The 16,142-nt window shown below is 35.8% G+C and overlaps 1 protein-coding gene across 11 annotated transcripts in view; it reads left to right on the top strand.

The window, feature by feature from the left end:
- Window positions 1-16,142, top strand: part of Cbs (Cystathionine beta-synthase) — a 98,562-nt gene that overhangs the window by 66,358 nt on the left and 16,062 nt on the right. For all 11 annotated transcript variants that reach the window (XM_070097873.1, XM_070097881.1, XM_070097879.1 and 8 more), the window contains exons 2-10: window positions 2,471-2,553; window positions 2,969-3,075; window positions 3,576-3,713; window positions 7,098-7,312; window positions 7,729-7,875; window positions 10,134-10,266; window positions 13,340-13,432; window positions 15,750-15,933; window positions 16,101-16,142. The exon at window positions 16,101-16,142 is cut by the window's right edge and continues 93 nt beyond it. In XM_070097873.1, the coding sequence (XP_069953974.1) occupies window positions 2,471-2,553; window positions 2,969-3,075; window positions 3,576-3,713; window positions 7,098-7,312; window positions 7,729-7,875; window positions 10,134-10,266; window positions 13,340-13,432; window positions 15,750-15,933; window positions 16,101-16,142 (1,142 nt within the window). The remainder of the gene's footprint in view (window positions 1-2,470; window positions 2,554-2,968; window positions 3,076-3,575; window positions 3,714-7,097; window positions 7,313-7,728; window positions 7,876-10,133; window positions 10,267-13,339; window positions 13,433-15,749; window positions 15,934-16,100) is intronic.

Raw genomic sequence — 16,142 nt, 5'->3', positions numbered from 1 at the left:
AGGTTAATAAGTTTGAAGATAAGTTTCCTCTTTGGCGTCTTATCTTTCTCTTATTCATAGGCCTAATCGAGTGTGTAAAGTGAATAAGTGGTATTAGGTAGCGTATCCGTCTCGTAGTTACCAGAAGAAGGTTGGAGTCTGGTACTCTTACTGTTGAATGGCCGCACTGGCTGCGTGCCTTGTTTTAATAAATAGCACAGTGTAACCTCAGTGACCACTGCCAGGACTCAGTTTTGAGAACCTGGCCATTTCTTATTTGAGGAAAATATGGATTACTACGCGCTAGATTATAGTTTGACCCGAGGTATGTGCGACCTGGGATTCTTGCGAGGTCACGCCACGTTGTGACCTCCCCCATGTACCGTATTTATATTGTGTGTCGCCATGTACCATGATGGTTCTCAAGATTTAGTGTCTATCTTGGGTAATAATTACGAGTATTTGTCAGGTTTATTTTTTATTTTATTTTTTAATGCAATTTAGCAATGTTGGCATCTTGCTTCGTTGTACTGCTGATTCTCCCTCTTTCTGCTTCTTATACTTTTCCTACCTTCCTACCTTTTCTGTTCCTCATTTCTTACCATAATTTATGCCTCTTATTCTTTCACGTTCCTCATCCTTTCTTTTGGTCCTTCATACTTTCGCGTTCCTCCTTATTTTTGTTTTGTTTCTAGCTTCTTTCCTTCTTTTCATGACTTTTTTTTTCTTTAATGTTACTCTCTATTTCTTCTGTGTTTTTCATGCTTGCATCTCATTGTGAGAGAGAACCCTCAAAGAAATAAGCCGTATTACGTGGCTTTCTTGGGTTATTCAAAGTTATTGACCCGAGAGTATTTTTCTGTCAATGCACTGATATATCCTTCAATTTGACAGTGGTATTCTTCATAATGAGGAGGACTCAATATAAATTGTAGGTTGTAGTTACTTGAATGCCTCTGGTGGATTGGTAGTGTGTGTACACTACCTTCAGTGAGTTGATGGTACACACAACATAACTCAGTCTATGTTAATTCCACCATCATGAATTTTCAGTTTGTAAGCAAATATCCACATTAACCTCAGGTTAAAATAAACTCGCTCATCATGCCAAAATTAAATCTCCTAGCGGACTTTCTATTACTCATTGACAGTAACTTTTCTTTAAAAAAAAAATGTTTTCATAAATGATTAGGAAATTTGCCCTTTCCTCTAAATTAACAGACGCGTCCGGCCGGTGACAGCGAATTATGGCTGTGGATTTAGGCATGAAAAATATAATAGATTTTACTTAGCTCACTTTTATGAGGGACATAATGTGATAATATACTGTTAATGACAGTGGTAACTTTATATTGATAGCAAGTCAAGTTGTTCATATGATAATGTAAATGTTTTATTGTTAGAAGCAGTATATGAAGCTGAATGATCCTAGTGTTGTTTTTAAAATCTCATAAAACTGACCTTCCGTGAAATATGAGTTCCATGTTGGAAATAAAAACGGTGTCATTTGTGGCCGTCCTGGATCATTATGAAGTCGCCAGGAAGAAGATTGAAGAAAGCCAGATGTCAGGTCAAGGGCAGTGCAAGGGGAGCAGGCAGCCAACGTCAGGTCAAGACACCTGCGTTCTCAGGGTAAAATATGTACCCTCTACGCTCATGTCTTTGGAGTCTAAATAACCCACCTAAAAATGGAACAGAATTATCCTCAATGCAGAAAACTCTGCCACTCTTAAAACTAATAGGAAGATATTTTCCAAGAGCCAGCACTTTTTTAAGACGCCACAACAGCAGACCTTTTATTAAATATGACATTTCAAGTATAAAAGATTTTATAAAGCCTAAAAAAAGAGACTTTAAAAATATGATAAAACCTTTTCTATGTAAACTGCCCTATTTAATAAAAGGTCTGCTTTTGCTATATTATTTTTTTCTTTTTCTGCCAGCCCCAAGTACTTGCTACTGACATAGGTAAAGTCCTTGATACACACCAATACTCTGATATGTATCAAGGATTTTGTAGGCATTCACACCCTTTCCAGTGTAGTCAGAGATATTGTTCACTCTGTAATGATATAAATCATGAGTTTATTACATAGCTCATCAGCACAGTTTCAAACGAAGCCACTTCCAGATGGCTGACAAGTGTAAACCAAACAAGCCTGGCCCAAGGCCGGGCACTGGGAGCAGAAAAACTCTCATAACTCATCAAAGATGTATCAAAGATATAGCCACTTGACAAACCTAAATATATGTATCGGAGTATATGCAGTGACAAAAGATTCGATTTTTTTTTAACATCATAGGCTATTATTGCAGACTTATCACAATCTATCCTAACAGAGCTCACACTCATGCATTGACCTGACTTCCATGGTGCTGACTAGTGCATCTGACCCAGTGTGATCCCCAGCTTGACACTACGTAAGAGAGAGCTGACCAGATATGACCTTAAGGTACAGAAGATAATGTATGTATGTTTTGCTCTTTACAGACTACCCGTGCTGCCACTTCCTCGTCGTCTCCTCCTCCTCCCCTCGCTCCCACCATGTCTACCATGGACTACACATACAACCGGTGAGTGGTTCACAGATCATGTTCAACAAATGGTGAATGGTTCGCAGGTTGTCTCCAACAGCCAATAAATGGTTCACAGATTATCATCAACAGTCAGTGAATGGTTCATCAGTCCCTCAGTCTTGAAGTAATTTTGAAGTGGTCAGTCCCTCAGTCCTTAATTGTCCAGCTCTCTGCATAGCCACTTTGAAAATACAGTATTTTATTCCTAAATAAAAAAAAAACAGCTTATTTGAATCTGTATGCATAAGGTTCTCAAACTAGAAAATAGGTTACATAATTTTCATTTTAATGGTGTTTCAGGGGATAAAATATTGGAAATAATGTGTACATAAGAGTTACTCCCACCAGTACTTCCAGGTAATGTCTAAACGGTTAAACTGAAATCCGTTCTCTGTTTTTTTATCCTTTCCAGAAATGAAAGTCTACGGACACTAGACAACATCCTCGAGCATATTGGCAACACTCCACTTGTTAAACTCAACAACATTCCCAAGAGCTATGGCCTCAAGTGTGATGTTTGTGAGTAGTCACTTTTTTTGTGTACTCACCTATATGTGGTTGCAGGAGTCTAGTCCTGGTCCCTGCCTCTCAGCTTGCCAGATTCATTCCCTTCTAATCTTGTGGGCTCTGTCATACCAGCTCTTAAAACTATGTATAGAGCCTGTCTTCATCACTTACCAAGATCATTACATTTCCTGACCACCCTGAGACTGAGGAAGTACTTCTTGACATTAATATAGCTCATTTGTGTATTTGTTAGATACTCATGATTTTTGCTCTTAAATAAATGCTTTAACTTTCTGGCAGCATGCACAAATACAAATGAGTTCTTTTTCCCTCAAGGGAGGTGTCTCATTGCTGGTGAGGGGCTCTTAATCCAAGGAAATGAGCCTGTTCTCCTCTTCATTAGATCAAATCTCATTGCCTGCCATTTCTCATGTATTGTATGGCTCCCTAAAGGTTTAGTTCTTCGCCCGATTGTAATAATAATATGCCTGTACGCACATCCAATTCCTCAGATGGAAAATGCGAGTTCTTCAATGCTGGAGGGAGTGTGAAGGATCGCATTGCTCTACGTATGGTGGAGGATGCAGAAAAAAAGGGACTTATAACTCCAGGTTTATCTGTCCTCATAGAACCAACATCTGGCAACACAGGTCAGTAAAACTATGATTTTAGCTGAATTATAATTGTTCTGTATCAGTATTACTTCATTCCATCAAGTAACTACTAACAACAAAAATTACTATGCACTTTACCCCAATAAATTCCAGCCATTGCCTATCTACATAATGTATATTTATTGTAAAATGCTACTGTTGAATATGAAACAGCTTTTAAGATACAGGAGGGATATATTGTGTATTTTTATACGTAGTATATATGTATACTTCTAAACTGTTGTATTCTGGGCACCTCTGCAAAAACAGTGATTATGTGTGAGGGAGGTGAAAGTGTTGAGTGATGATGAAAGTATTTTCTTTTTGGGGATTTTCTTTCTTTTTGGGTCACCCTGCCTCGGTAGGAGACTGCCGACTTGTTGAAAAAAAAAATGTATAATGAACAAATAACTAGAGGGAAAAATTTATTTCAGATATATGACTGTTAGTCCGGTTAGCCGGACTTGAGTCCTGGAAATGGGAAGTACAATGCCTGCACTGGGTTTGGGATATTGGCAGTTTGGAGGGATTTCTAAACTGTCGTATCTGAGCGCCTCTGCAAAGACAGTGATTGTGTATGAGTGAGGTGAAAGTGTTGAATGATGAAAGTATTTTTGGGGGGTATTTTCTTTCTTTTTGGGTCACCCTGCCTCAGTGGGAGATGACTGATGTGTTGAAAAAAAAAAATGTTGAATAACAAATTGAAACACAGAAACTGAGTGCATGGTCAGCCACTGAGTAGTTCCATAGTGTGAGCGTCCAGAAATAATTATTTCCATGAATAATTATAATTGCCCATGTAAGATAAAGGCAACTATTTTCATCATCTCAACCATGGCCTTTAAATACTGTTTCTCATTCTTTGAGTTTATCACTTGTGTTTCATGCCGCTTGAGGAGATTTGCCCTTTGTTACTTAAGGTTATGAAGAATAAAGATAGTGTTGTACATAAAAGTAGCCATGGTGATTATATCACACATCCATGTACTGTACATACCAAAAGTATATACGTATACATATACATCCATATGATAGAGGCAAAAACAGCTAAATAAAGCTTACAATTGCTGCTTCTGTATTTTTATGAACTACAACTAATTAGTATTTTCATACAGTCAGCTATTACAAGGTCTGTCTCTACTGATAGTTGATATGTCCTAGCTTACTTATAAAACAAGGGTACTACATCTACAGATAAAAACTACATTATTAATATATGCAGGAGTGTTTTAGGTGTTTATGTTGTGAGATCAGTAGGGTAGAGAGGAAAGTAGCTGAGTATGTAGCAACTTGACCCAACCTTGAATGGTTCCTACACATCCACATGGGCTTGAGACAAAAGAGTGACCCATTTTCACATGCCATATGTACACACATTCTTTCTCTAGTTATCCAAATTATTAGAATAATTAGCAGTGCCTCTGCCATAAGAGTATATTGAAAAAAATTAGTTAAAAAACATTCAAAATCTGTCACTTGAGCCCAGGACCATCCTCACGTTACACCAAGTCAAAGAAAGACTTGTGGATGTGTGTATCACAGATATCTTTATGGAGGGTTAAGGTGCAAGTTGATTTTACCCAAACTCTGTTAATTCACAGGTTAGAGGTATCTACAGGATACTTAACTTGTTGATTAAAGTATTCTATCTTGTGGTAACATCATTGTTAAGCTAGACATGAAATCATGTAGCATTGTGCAGGAATTTCACAAATCACTGTACATAATCTGTTTATGATTAGGCAGCACTCTGCAGGGACTTTAAAAATCATCATAATCAGTTATTGGTGTCACACAAAAGAACAAAGTGGTAAAAATTATGTGCATTCCCATGAAGCCAAAATTTTTGAAACATGCACTCAAAATGTTGACAGATGGCTCATGTGCTCTATCTGAGTTATATATGTACCATAATGCTATTTTCACAAAAAATTATTGAATAGCAATTAATTGTAAATGTAGATTTCCTTATTTACAAGGAACAAACTTTACTTTAACTCTGAAGGCACAGATTCTGTTAGTTAAACTAAAAGTGAAGTGCAATTAATAATTAATCCATTCTTACTGTAGTGTTAGGCTATAAAATTTTTATTTTATTTTTTTATATAACAATGCATGTTTTCTTAACTAGAAAGATAAATGCTATCTTTTACTGTTAAAAAATGTTTTTTTTTTTCCAACAAGTCGGCCATCTCCCACCGAGGCAGGGTGACCCAAAAAGAAAGAAAATCCCCAAAAAGAAAATACTTTCATCATCACTCAACACTTTCACCTCACTCACACATAATCACTGTTTTTGCAGAGGTGCCCAGAATACAACAGTTTAGAAGTATATACATATAAAAATACACAGTACTGTATATCCCTCCAAACTGACAATATCCCAAACCCCTCCTCTAGAGTGCAGGCATTGTATTTCCCATTTCCAGGACTCAAGTCCAGTTATATAAAATAACCAGTTTCCCTGAATTCCTTCACTAAATATTACCCTGCTCACACTCCAACAGATCGTGAGGTCCCAAATACCATTCATCTCCATTCACTCCTATCGAACACGCTCATGCACGCCTGCTGGAAGTCCAAGCCCCTCGCTCACAAAACCTCCGTTACCCCTTCCTTCCAACCTTTTCGAGGACGACCCCTACCCCGCCTTCCTTCTCCTACAGATTTAAATGCTCTCCATGTCATTCTACTTTCATCCATTCTCTCTAAATGACCAAACCACCTCAACAACCCCTCTTCAGCCCTCTGACTAATACTTTTATTAACTCCACACCTTCTCCTAATTTCCACACCCCGAATTTTCTGCATAATATTTACACCACATATTGCCCTTAGACAGGACATCTCCACTGCTTCCAACCGCCTCCTCGCTGCTGCACTCACAATCCAAGCTTCACACCCATATAAGAGTGTTGGTACTACTATACTTTCATACATTCCCTTCTTTGCCTCCATAGATAACGTTTTTTGTCTCCACATATACCTCAACGCACCGCTCCCCTTTTTTCCCTCATCAATTCTATGATTAACCTCATCCTTCATAAATCCATCGGCCAACACATCAACTCCCAAGTATCTGAAAACATTCACTTCTTCCATACTCCTCCTCCCCAATTTGATATCCAATTTTTCTTTATCTAAATCATTTAATACCCTCATCACCTTACTCTTGTCTATGTTCACTTTCAACTTCCTACCTTTACTATAGTATTATAAAATTTATACATTTATACACTCTTGTAAAACAAATGAATAAATAAAATTGAAACTCCTAGCCGTTTAACTGACACATGGTGATGTATCAGTTTTAAGTAATCGGTTATTTTTCAGTCCTTTGAATAATCATAAATAAATTAAAGTAGGTATATTTTATTGCAGGAATTGGACTTGCATTATGTGGGGCAGTGAAAGGATACCGTTGCATAATTGTGATGCCAGAGAAGATGAGCAATGAAAAGGTTTATGTACTTAGAGCCCTTGGAGCAGAGATTGTGCGCACCCCAACCTCTGCATCGTGGGATTCTCCAGAGTCTCACATCTCAGTTGCAAAAAGGCTGGAGAAGGAGATTCCTGGAGCAATGATACTAGATCAGGTAATTTTATAAAAGCAAACTATTTAATTTTTTTTTAACACACAAGCTGTCTGATTCGGCTGTCTCCCACCGAGGCAGGGTGACCTAGTAATTTATATAGGAGAAGGGGTTACTATCCCTTCCTCCTGACATCTTAGTTACCTCTTATGACACACATGGTTTTCAGAGGAAAAATTCTTTTCAACTATATAATGTTAATGGTAAAAAAATTTAGATCATGTCATGAAGTTCAGTAAAACCTTTCAGTTTTAGGCAAAAAATTATTGAAATTACCTTGCTGACTTAAAGGTTTCAGTATTTGTTATTTATTAAGTCTCACTGATTCATATTGTGACAAATTAATCGCCTATTCTGAAATAGCATTGTGAATTGGTATATTTAATGCAGTACAGTGAATTTTTTTTCTTTCACAACAGTACAAAAATCCTGGCAACCCCATGTCCCACTATGAAGGCACTGCTGAAGAAATCCTGCAACAAACTGGTGGAAATGTTGACATGCTAGTGGCAGGTGCAGGGACGGGAGGAACCATCACTGGTATTGCAAGAAAACTGAAAGAACGAGTAAGATATGTTTCTTATGTGTTCCATTTTTACAGCTGAAGAAAAGGTGATACAGATAAGTACTATCATATTTTAGTCTAATTATTAAATTGATTTTATTCTGATATGTACATTGTGTGTTGTCAAAGCTAGTGGCTTTGATGAGGAAAGTGGTAACTCGTACATTAATAATTACATTGTTAAGGGGTTCATGCTCCCAGTTTATACATTTGACTGCTTCATTGAAACTGCAAACCAAGATTTCATTGTACTGTATAGTCTTAAGTTAGATGGGAGTGAATGGAGACAAATGGTTTCTAGGACCTGATAAGCTGTTGAAGTGTGAGCAGGGCAATATTTTGTGAAGGGGTTCAGGGAAACTGGTTAGCTGGACTTGAGTCCTGGAGGTGGGAAGTACAATGCCTGCACTTTAAAGGAAGCATTTAGGATATTGGCAGCTTGAACTGACGTCTAAACTGTCGTATTTGGGCACCTCTGCAAAGACAGTGATTACGTGTGAATGATGGTGAATGTATTGAAAGATGGTGAATGTATTGAATGATGGGGAATGTATTGAATGATGGTGAAAGTGATTCTTTTTTTTAAAGGTCACCCTGCCTCGGTGGGATACAGCTGGTTTGTTGAAAAACAAATAAATAAATAAAAAATAAAAGCGTGATAACATATTTTCACTATCATGTATTAAGTGAGCAATAGAGCTAGGCCTAAAAAATGTATATACAGTACACACTGCCTCTTCTTTCAACAAACTGGCTGTATCCCACCGAGGCAGGGTGGCCCAAAAGGAAAAAGGAAAGTTCTCCTTTTAAATATAGTAATGTATACAAGAAAAGGGATTACTAGCCCCTTGCTCCCGGCATTTTAGTCGCCTCTTGCAACACGCATGGCTTACGGAGGAAGAATTCTATTCCACTCTCCCATGGAGACACATTATTTACCTTAAAATATTTTTGTCCTAGCTTGTAGTGAGTGGTGAATATATATATTTTAGGAAGTCTGAATAAATGAAGAATGGATATAATTTAAAAGCCACTGCATTAGCAAAATGCCGTAATGCAAAGCGCTGTAAAGCGGGATCCTCCTGTATCTGAATAAGAACAAACAATTTAATGTTTATAATGGAAAATCTCTTGAATTCGGCTGAATCAATAACATGATGGTTCCTCAACTGTTCTTGTATTCCTACCCAAAATTTTAAGAGCAACTTTTTCTTTTTGATCTAATATTAATACAGTGTATACTGTACACCTGCAGTGAATGATAATTGAAGCATTTTAAAATGAACCATTACCAAAAGAACAGTGTAATTTCTTTAAATGTGAATAAAGGCATAACTTGAAAAATGTTGACTATACCCTAGAAAACTGCCTGAGGTCTTTGAAATCCACTTAGGTTTTTTTTTTTTTTTTTTTCCAACATTTTTGTTGCTGGTTTTGAATGTAAGCCACAAACACATTATCAGAACTTCAGGTGGCAGTACTGTATTTCTGTAAACATCCCCCTCAAGTGTTAGTATAGAAATTTAGAGAAAATTTACTGAAGAGAAGATAGCTCAGTACAATATATTAGGTATGGCTGATTCATCCAGCATATTTTAAAAAATTAAGTATTCTTTTGTCGATTTGTTTATTATTATAATAAAAACCAAGTGCTAAACCCACAGGAGTCATTCAGTGCTGTTGACCACACACAGTGGTGCAGCCCCTTAGCCCTTCTCCATGACTATATTGCTGACCACACACACTATTGACCTAAATAAGAACTTTAATTATGGATTTCAGTTTAAAATATTGTATCTTAAATTTGAGGAAGATGGGATAAGAATTTTTTTCACTAACTTGATTCTGGATTTTCATGAATTAGACATATATAGTCTAATTGAGAAATTGCTGAATTAAATTTATAAATAATTTTATTTTTATATGAATGTCATGTAATTTGACTTACACCTGGTTCTGTCATGGTTCTTCCTTACATGGGGAGGGAAGGAAAACCAAAGATACAAGGAATCTGACATAAAAATGTTACCTATGTTATTTTTAAGCCAGTGGAATGTTGAAAGGAACCTCTAAATTTACGAGCTTCCTGCTGTAGTTAGCAGAGAATGCTGTATTGTATGATTTGAAGAATAAAATGCTAATGAGAGTCCATTCATGTTACTTTATTTTACTCTAGAAGAATAACTGATGCAGGCATTAAGACATTAACAATAAATCTCATTACTATGTTAACACTGTAATATAATATACATTTCATAGATTCCAGAATGTAAAATTGTTGGTGTGGACCCAGAAGGCTCTATCCTAGCACTGCCTGAGGAACTTAACAAAACCGCCATCACATCGTATGAAGTTGAGGGGATTGGTTACGACTTCATTCCCAATGTTCTTGGTAATAAATGTTCAATTATGTTCTTCAGAGAAATAAGAATTTTACCCAATAATTGCTGAATACGGTTAAATTATAACTTCTTAGCATTCTTGTACCATACTAGGATTTTCAGAGGTCTACATCATAGGAAAAATTTTAAGGGAGTTTCAGGAAAAAATCAATAACCAGAGATCTTCAGTTCTTTATTCATGTTTAGGTTTAACTCTTATTTTAAATCAAATAATTTTATCATTTTTTGGAAAGGTGTTTTGATATCCAATTCCCACCAGACCTGTGAACTTTTGATATAATATTATATTGTGATTTAATACTGCAGAGTGCTATTATTAAACTGAAAAATTAGACACATGTACAACATCTGCTGTATATACCATTGATATTCTATTAAAGTTATACAGTATCTTAAAGATACACTAGAGACTTATTGAAAGTTGGTGCATTTGTGACCTGGTTAGAAAAGCCAAACAGGAGAGATTATTCCACAGTTGTGTATATAATGGAATGGCAGGGTGATAGAGGGCTGAGTGTGTGCATGTTGGCTAGTATACAAACTAAAGCAAAATTTGTTGTCACATTTACGTACATTGGGCACGTATGTGTACTCGCCTATTTGTGGTTTAAGGGGTTGATGCTCAGATCCTGACCCTGCCTCTTAACTTGCCACTCTTCAGATTCATTTCCTCTTAGCTTCAAGCCCTCTCTTATACTTGCTTTTATAATTATATATGGAACCTACCTCCACCACTTCCTCACCAAGATCATTCCATTTACTGACCCCTCTGAGGCTGAAGAAACACTGCCTAACATTCCAGGCTTCATCTGTAACCTGAACTACCAGCAGTGTCCCTGAATTCCCATTTCTCTCTTCAAACAGCTGATCCTTGTCTACTTTATCAGTTCCACTGAGTATTTTGTATGTTGTCATCATGTCCTTCTCTTGTACTTCCTCCAGTGTTATGTCCAATTCCATTAGCCTCTCAGCATGCCTTGTTGCATACTCTACACTTCCTCCAGTTTCTTAACCCTTTGACTGTCGCAACCCCCAATCCTGAGGTGTCTCCTGGTGTCACAAAATTTAAAAAAAAAAAAATTATTTTTTCTTGTGAAATGATAGAGAATCTTTTCTCGATTGTAATGACACCAAAAAAACGAAATTTGATGGAAAACTGACGGAATTATGCTCTTGCGAAGTTAGCGACCTCGGCGCTGTTTACAAATCGGCGATTTCGCCCACTTTGAGCCCTATTTTCGGCTAATTCCATTATTCCAGTCGCCCAAACTCATAGCTATTTCTTTAGAACTCCATTTTTTCTATCGAATGAATATAAGAAACTGCCCATTTACCAATTTCAACTACCTAATAATGTGGTCAGAAATTTGCAATTTGGCCAATTTCACGAAAACTAAAAAATATGACAATTTCAAAATAAGGTCCAGAATGAACAATGCAGACATTCCTGGCTCTAAAACAACATTTTCTTTGTTAATCAGTCATGTCTCCAGGCCCCTCTGATATTACTCTTGCTTTCTATTTTGAATTTTTATTCAAAAAAAATAGAAGACTTACTATTATGCCGACTACTGCAATACTGAAATAATTGTATAAATAACATCAACCCATTCATGACTGCATATTAGAATGGCTAGTTGGACATTTATTGGACAATGGCATCATTTGTTTACTTTTGAGCATTGGCAAAAATCAAACATTTCCTCTACTTTGAGCTCCATTTCTAGGTTCTTTTTATAGCAAAATCAATCAAAATCACCTCTATTTCTATAATATGTTTTCCATTCTATCAAATGAGATCAAGAAAACAAGAATACAACCATAAACACTATACGAAAATAGACCACAAAGTCGGCATTTTAATTAAAAAAAACGGACGGAGTTTTTTTTTTCTCATTATGCACTGCATGCTCCAGGATTTTTTTTATATGGTGCACACTGACCACACAAACCCATTCTCTCACATGTGGGCCTACCAGCTTTCTCCTGCTTGATTTGAAGCTGCTAGAATTTATGAGTATATATACGTCAAACACGGTACCTCGTAAGACGTATATATATGGCCGCGACAGTCAAAGGGTTAATGTGTGTGCGCATGTGCACTAAAAAAAGTTAGTCCTTCATTCTGTTCTGTCATTCAAGTAACTATGTTTGCTTGGTATATATTTCTTGAAGGACAGGCATCCCTTGAATAGAATCAAGGACCACATTTGTTTAGGCACAGGTACACATAAGTACAGTTATCATACATAGTGTAAATTACCTAGGATAACCCAAAACAACAAAAAAGGGAAATATGCAAATCTGTAACTCACTCAAATCAGAATTAGTGTTAGTTTTATAGCACAATTTTTTTTGTTATAAAATCAGCTTAAGCTTATTCTGTAACCCATCTTGACCCATCAGACAAAAGATGACAAAACACCTTCATTTTCTTGTGTTGTTACATTCTGTACTATATTGTCACTGCAAAATTACTTATAACCTTATATATTGGTAAGATGCATAAAACACAGCTCTAAGCTTGTATGCAACAGCAAGCCCATGTTAAATTTTTTAAATAATTTGCATAACACTAAATTCCACATTGCACTGTATTTCAAGGTTTTCTTATGCTATATAATTTGCCTTTTACTGAATAAAAAAAAGATATTTGCTATTTGGAGGAACATCTGAACTGTTGTATCTGTGTGCCTCTGGCAAGACAGTGATGGAGTGAATGATGGTGAAAGTATTCCTTTTTCAGGTCACCCTGCCTCAGTGGGAGATAGCCAGTGTCAAAAAATATATAATACATTAAGACTAGATATTAATCTGTAAACGGTCCAAACGTATATATACGTTTTTTCAACATTTGAAAGTATGTAAAAAAAGTAGATCTTCTTTTTGTTTTTTTTACATTTGAAAATGTGTAAAAAAAACTTTGATCTACTTTTTTTTGTTACATTTGAAAATATGTAAAAAAAACGTAGATCTACTTTTGTAGCACTACACACGTGAACGTAGATCTGCTTGGACCGTTTACGGGTTAAAAGGACTCTTATCTAATTGGAAATTTTACAGATCGAGACGTGATTGATGTGTGGATGAAATCCAACGACAGAGATTCACTTACCATGGCCCGCAGGTTGATTAAGGAAGAGGGCCTCTTGTGTGGTAAGATTTTGAAACTTATTTAACTTTGATAATTATGATAAACAGTACGAAAGTAACACTCTGAATAAAATCAGGTATTCATGAAGAACAAGCATATAAAATGGTGAGTGAGATATATTATAGTGTACAGTATTATATCTGTATGATTTCTTGAGAACTTTTGTTAAGGTAAGTTTTAATAAAGCATCATATAGACATTTTGGATGTAATAATTAAAGAGGATTGGAGATTTTTTTTTTTTTTTTTTGTACATTTTTAATACTGAAGTGGCTAAGCTTATTTTGAACCCAATATCCATCCAGTGGATGATAGTACAGGAGCATATGGATGCACATGAACCTAGTAACTAGGCTTAATAGGGTAAAAAATTTTTACAAATTAGTTACCTGTGCTCAGTCCATTTACAGAGTTTGTGCGCTTCATGTCTCAGTGTCGTACGTATTCTTGCTAGTGAAAAAGACCGTGACTCACTTTAAGGCAATATGTACTTTTTGGCAGTTGTCTGGAACCTTAATCACTGTATTAGTGAGGTATGCCTGTATTTGTGACCATGTCTAAACCTGGCTATTGCAACATCTCTGTTTATATTACTTGATAAATCATAGTGAGTTGTATATCTGCTCAGGCTTCTAACTGCATACCTAGAGGATTTAAATTTAATATTTAATATTGTCTTCCAATTTTTCCTAATGCTTGGCACACAAAGTAAGGTTGTATCAGACTTTTTCTTTCAAAATACTTTCTTTGACTAATTTGTTACCTTTATTATATGCAAAAAGCTCAGTGTGAAACCAAGTCCATAATCATTGTACATTTATTTTCCTCTGTCTGTTCCTGGCTTTTCCAAAGAGCATATGAAAAATAAATGTGCATGTATTAAGAATATTATATGGAATTTGAAGAATGTTAATATATATTAACCCGTAAACGATCCAAACGTATACTATATACGTTTTTTCAACATTTGAAAGTATGTAAAAAAAGTAGATCTTTTTGTTTTTTACATTTGAAAATGTGTAAAAAAACTTTGATCTATCTTTTTTTTTTGTTCTATTTGAAATTATGTAAAAAAAACGTAGATCTACTTTTGTAGCACTACACATGTGAACGTAGATCTGCTTGGACCGTTTACGGGTTAAGAAATTATTAAAAGATATTGTAGCAATGTAGATAATTAGCTAAACCAAAGTAACAATTGATAGTATGAATTTGGTGGAGGTGAGAGAAAGAACAAGTGTGAAGGGCTGATATAACCTAGAGTGTGGGAAACACCCTTTGTCTATTCAAGCTTTATTCTCTAACTAAGAGAGAGAGACTCCAGAACTCTATTGCGAATCCATTGCTACAAATCCTTTCATGTAATTTAGATTTACATTTCCTTTATTTATTCAGGTTTTCCATTCATACACTTCAGTTGCATCCCCCTAATTTTATGCTTTTCTAGAGAATGTCAATTTAATGCCTTCAGCCTATCTTTGAAGAAACGATTTCTGATAAATGGGATCAACTCCGTCATCCTTCTCTATATTTTCCAGTGCATTTATAACTACTGTAATATGGAGGCAGTCACCACTTCACTGTTGCTAAAACTGTCAAACAGATTATGTCATGAGCCGTACATAGTGATTATCTTGCTGTATATTGTCTAGTGTGCTTCATGGGCCCCTTTTTTCTGTTTTTACTTCAAAACCTTTATTACTTTTATCCAATACTTCATAAAGTGGCAATGTCATATGTCATAATTGGTTAATCTTTATTAATTTGTTGACAGTCCATCTAAACTTAACCTAAATAATGTAAATCAAGAGATAAAGAAGATATGAGGTAAAATCTCTGTGTTGAACCCACTCATGTCCCCAACAGTGGCACACTGACTATTTGTACACAGTCAGAATTTTATTGTTTTTTATGATTGGTTGAGGACTAACATCCTAGATAAAATAATCCATATACAAATAACCCGCAGGTTATACGCATATTGTTCCAGTCATGGTATTGTGCCTTTTTAATCCATGCCATCCTGGAAACTGGTAATGATAAAATTGTGTATACATTAAGGAAACAAATACATATGTACCCCAGACTATATCTTGTCTTTCCTAGGAGGAAGGGAGAGATGTTAACTGGTGTATGTAACAATAACAGTGATAGTTTCAATGTGTAAAAATTATAAATGAAGAATTATTTATTTATGAAGTAACCATGGTACAAGACAGGGCTACCTGTGTCTAGTGGCATAAAAATACGCTAAGCTTGGTTAATTTAATTTAGGAAAGCCTCAACTGGAGTAGATAGTAATTGTCTTTTTTTTCAACAGGTGGCAGTTCTGGTGCTGCTATGCATGCAGCCATGACAGCAGCAGCAGAACTTGAAGCTGGGCAGCGCTGTGTAATTCTTTTACCAGACTCTATACGTAACTACATGACCAAGCATCTTTCTGACCATTGGATGATAGAGAGGGACTTCATTAAGGAGGATGAAGAGACACAGAATAAACATTGGTCAGTTTATTTCTTTATTTGGATTTTCACATATGAACTTACATATTATAATGAAAATAATACATTTTTTAAAGGTTAATGTACTTTTAATAAATAAAGGACATTTCTTTGATAGATAATACAGGGAAAATATATTAACTGAGTTGTGCTTTCTTTGATCACAATAGGTGGTCTTCTCTGAAGGTGTCATCACTGCCCCTGTCTGCGCC

The sequence above is a fragment of the Cherax quadricarinatus genome, chromosome 60 (genome assembly GCF_038502225.1).
Source record: "Cherax quadricarinatus isolate ZL_2023a chromosome 60, ASM3850222v1, whole genome shotgun sequence".
NCBI classification, from domain to species: Eukaryota; Metazoa; Arthropoda; class Malacostraca; order Decapoda; family Parastacidae; genus Cherax; species Cherax quadricarinatus.
This window is presented reverse-complemented; position numbering and strand designations above follow the sequence as displayed.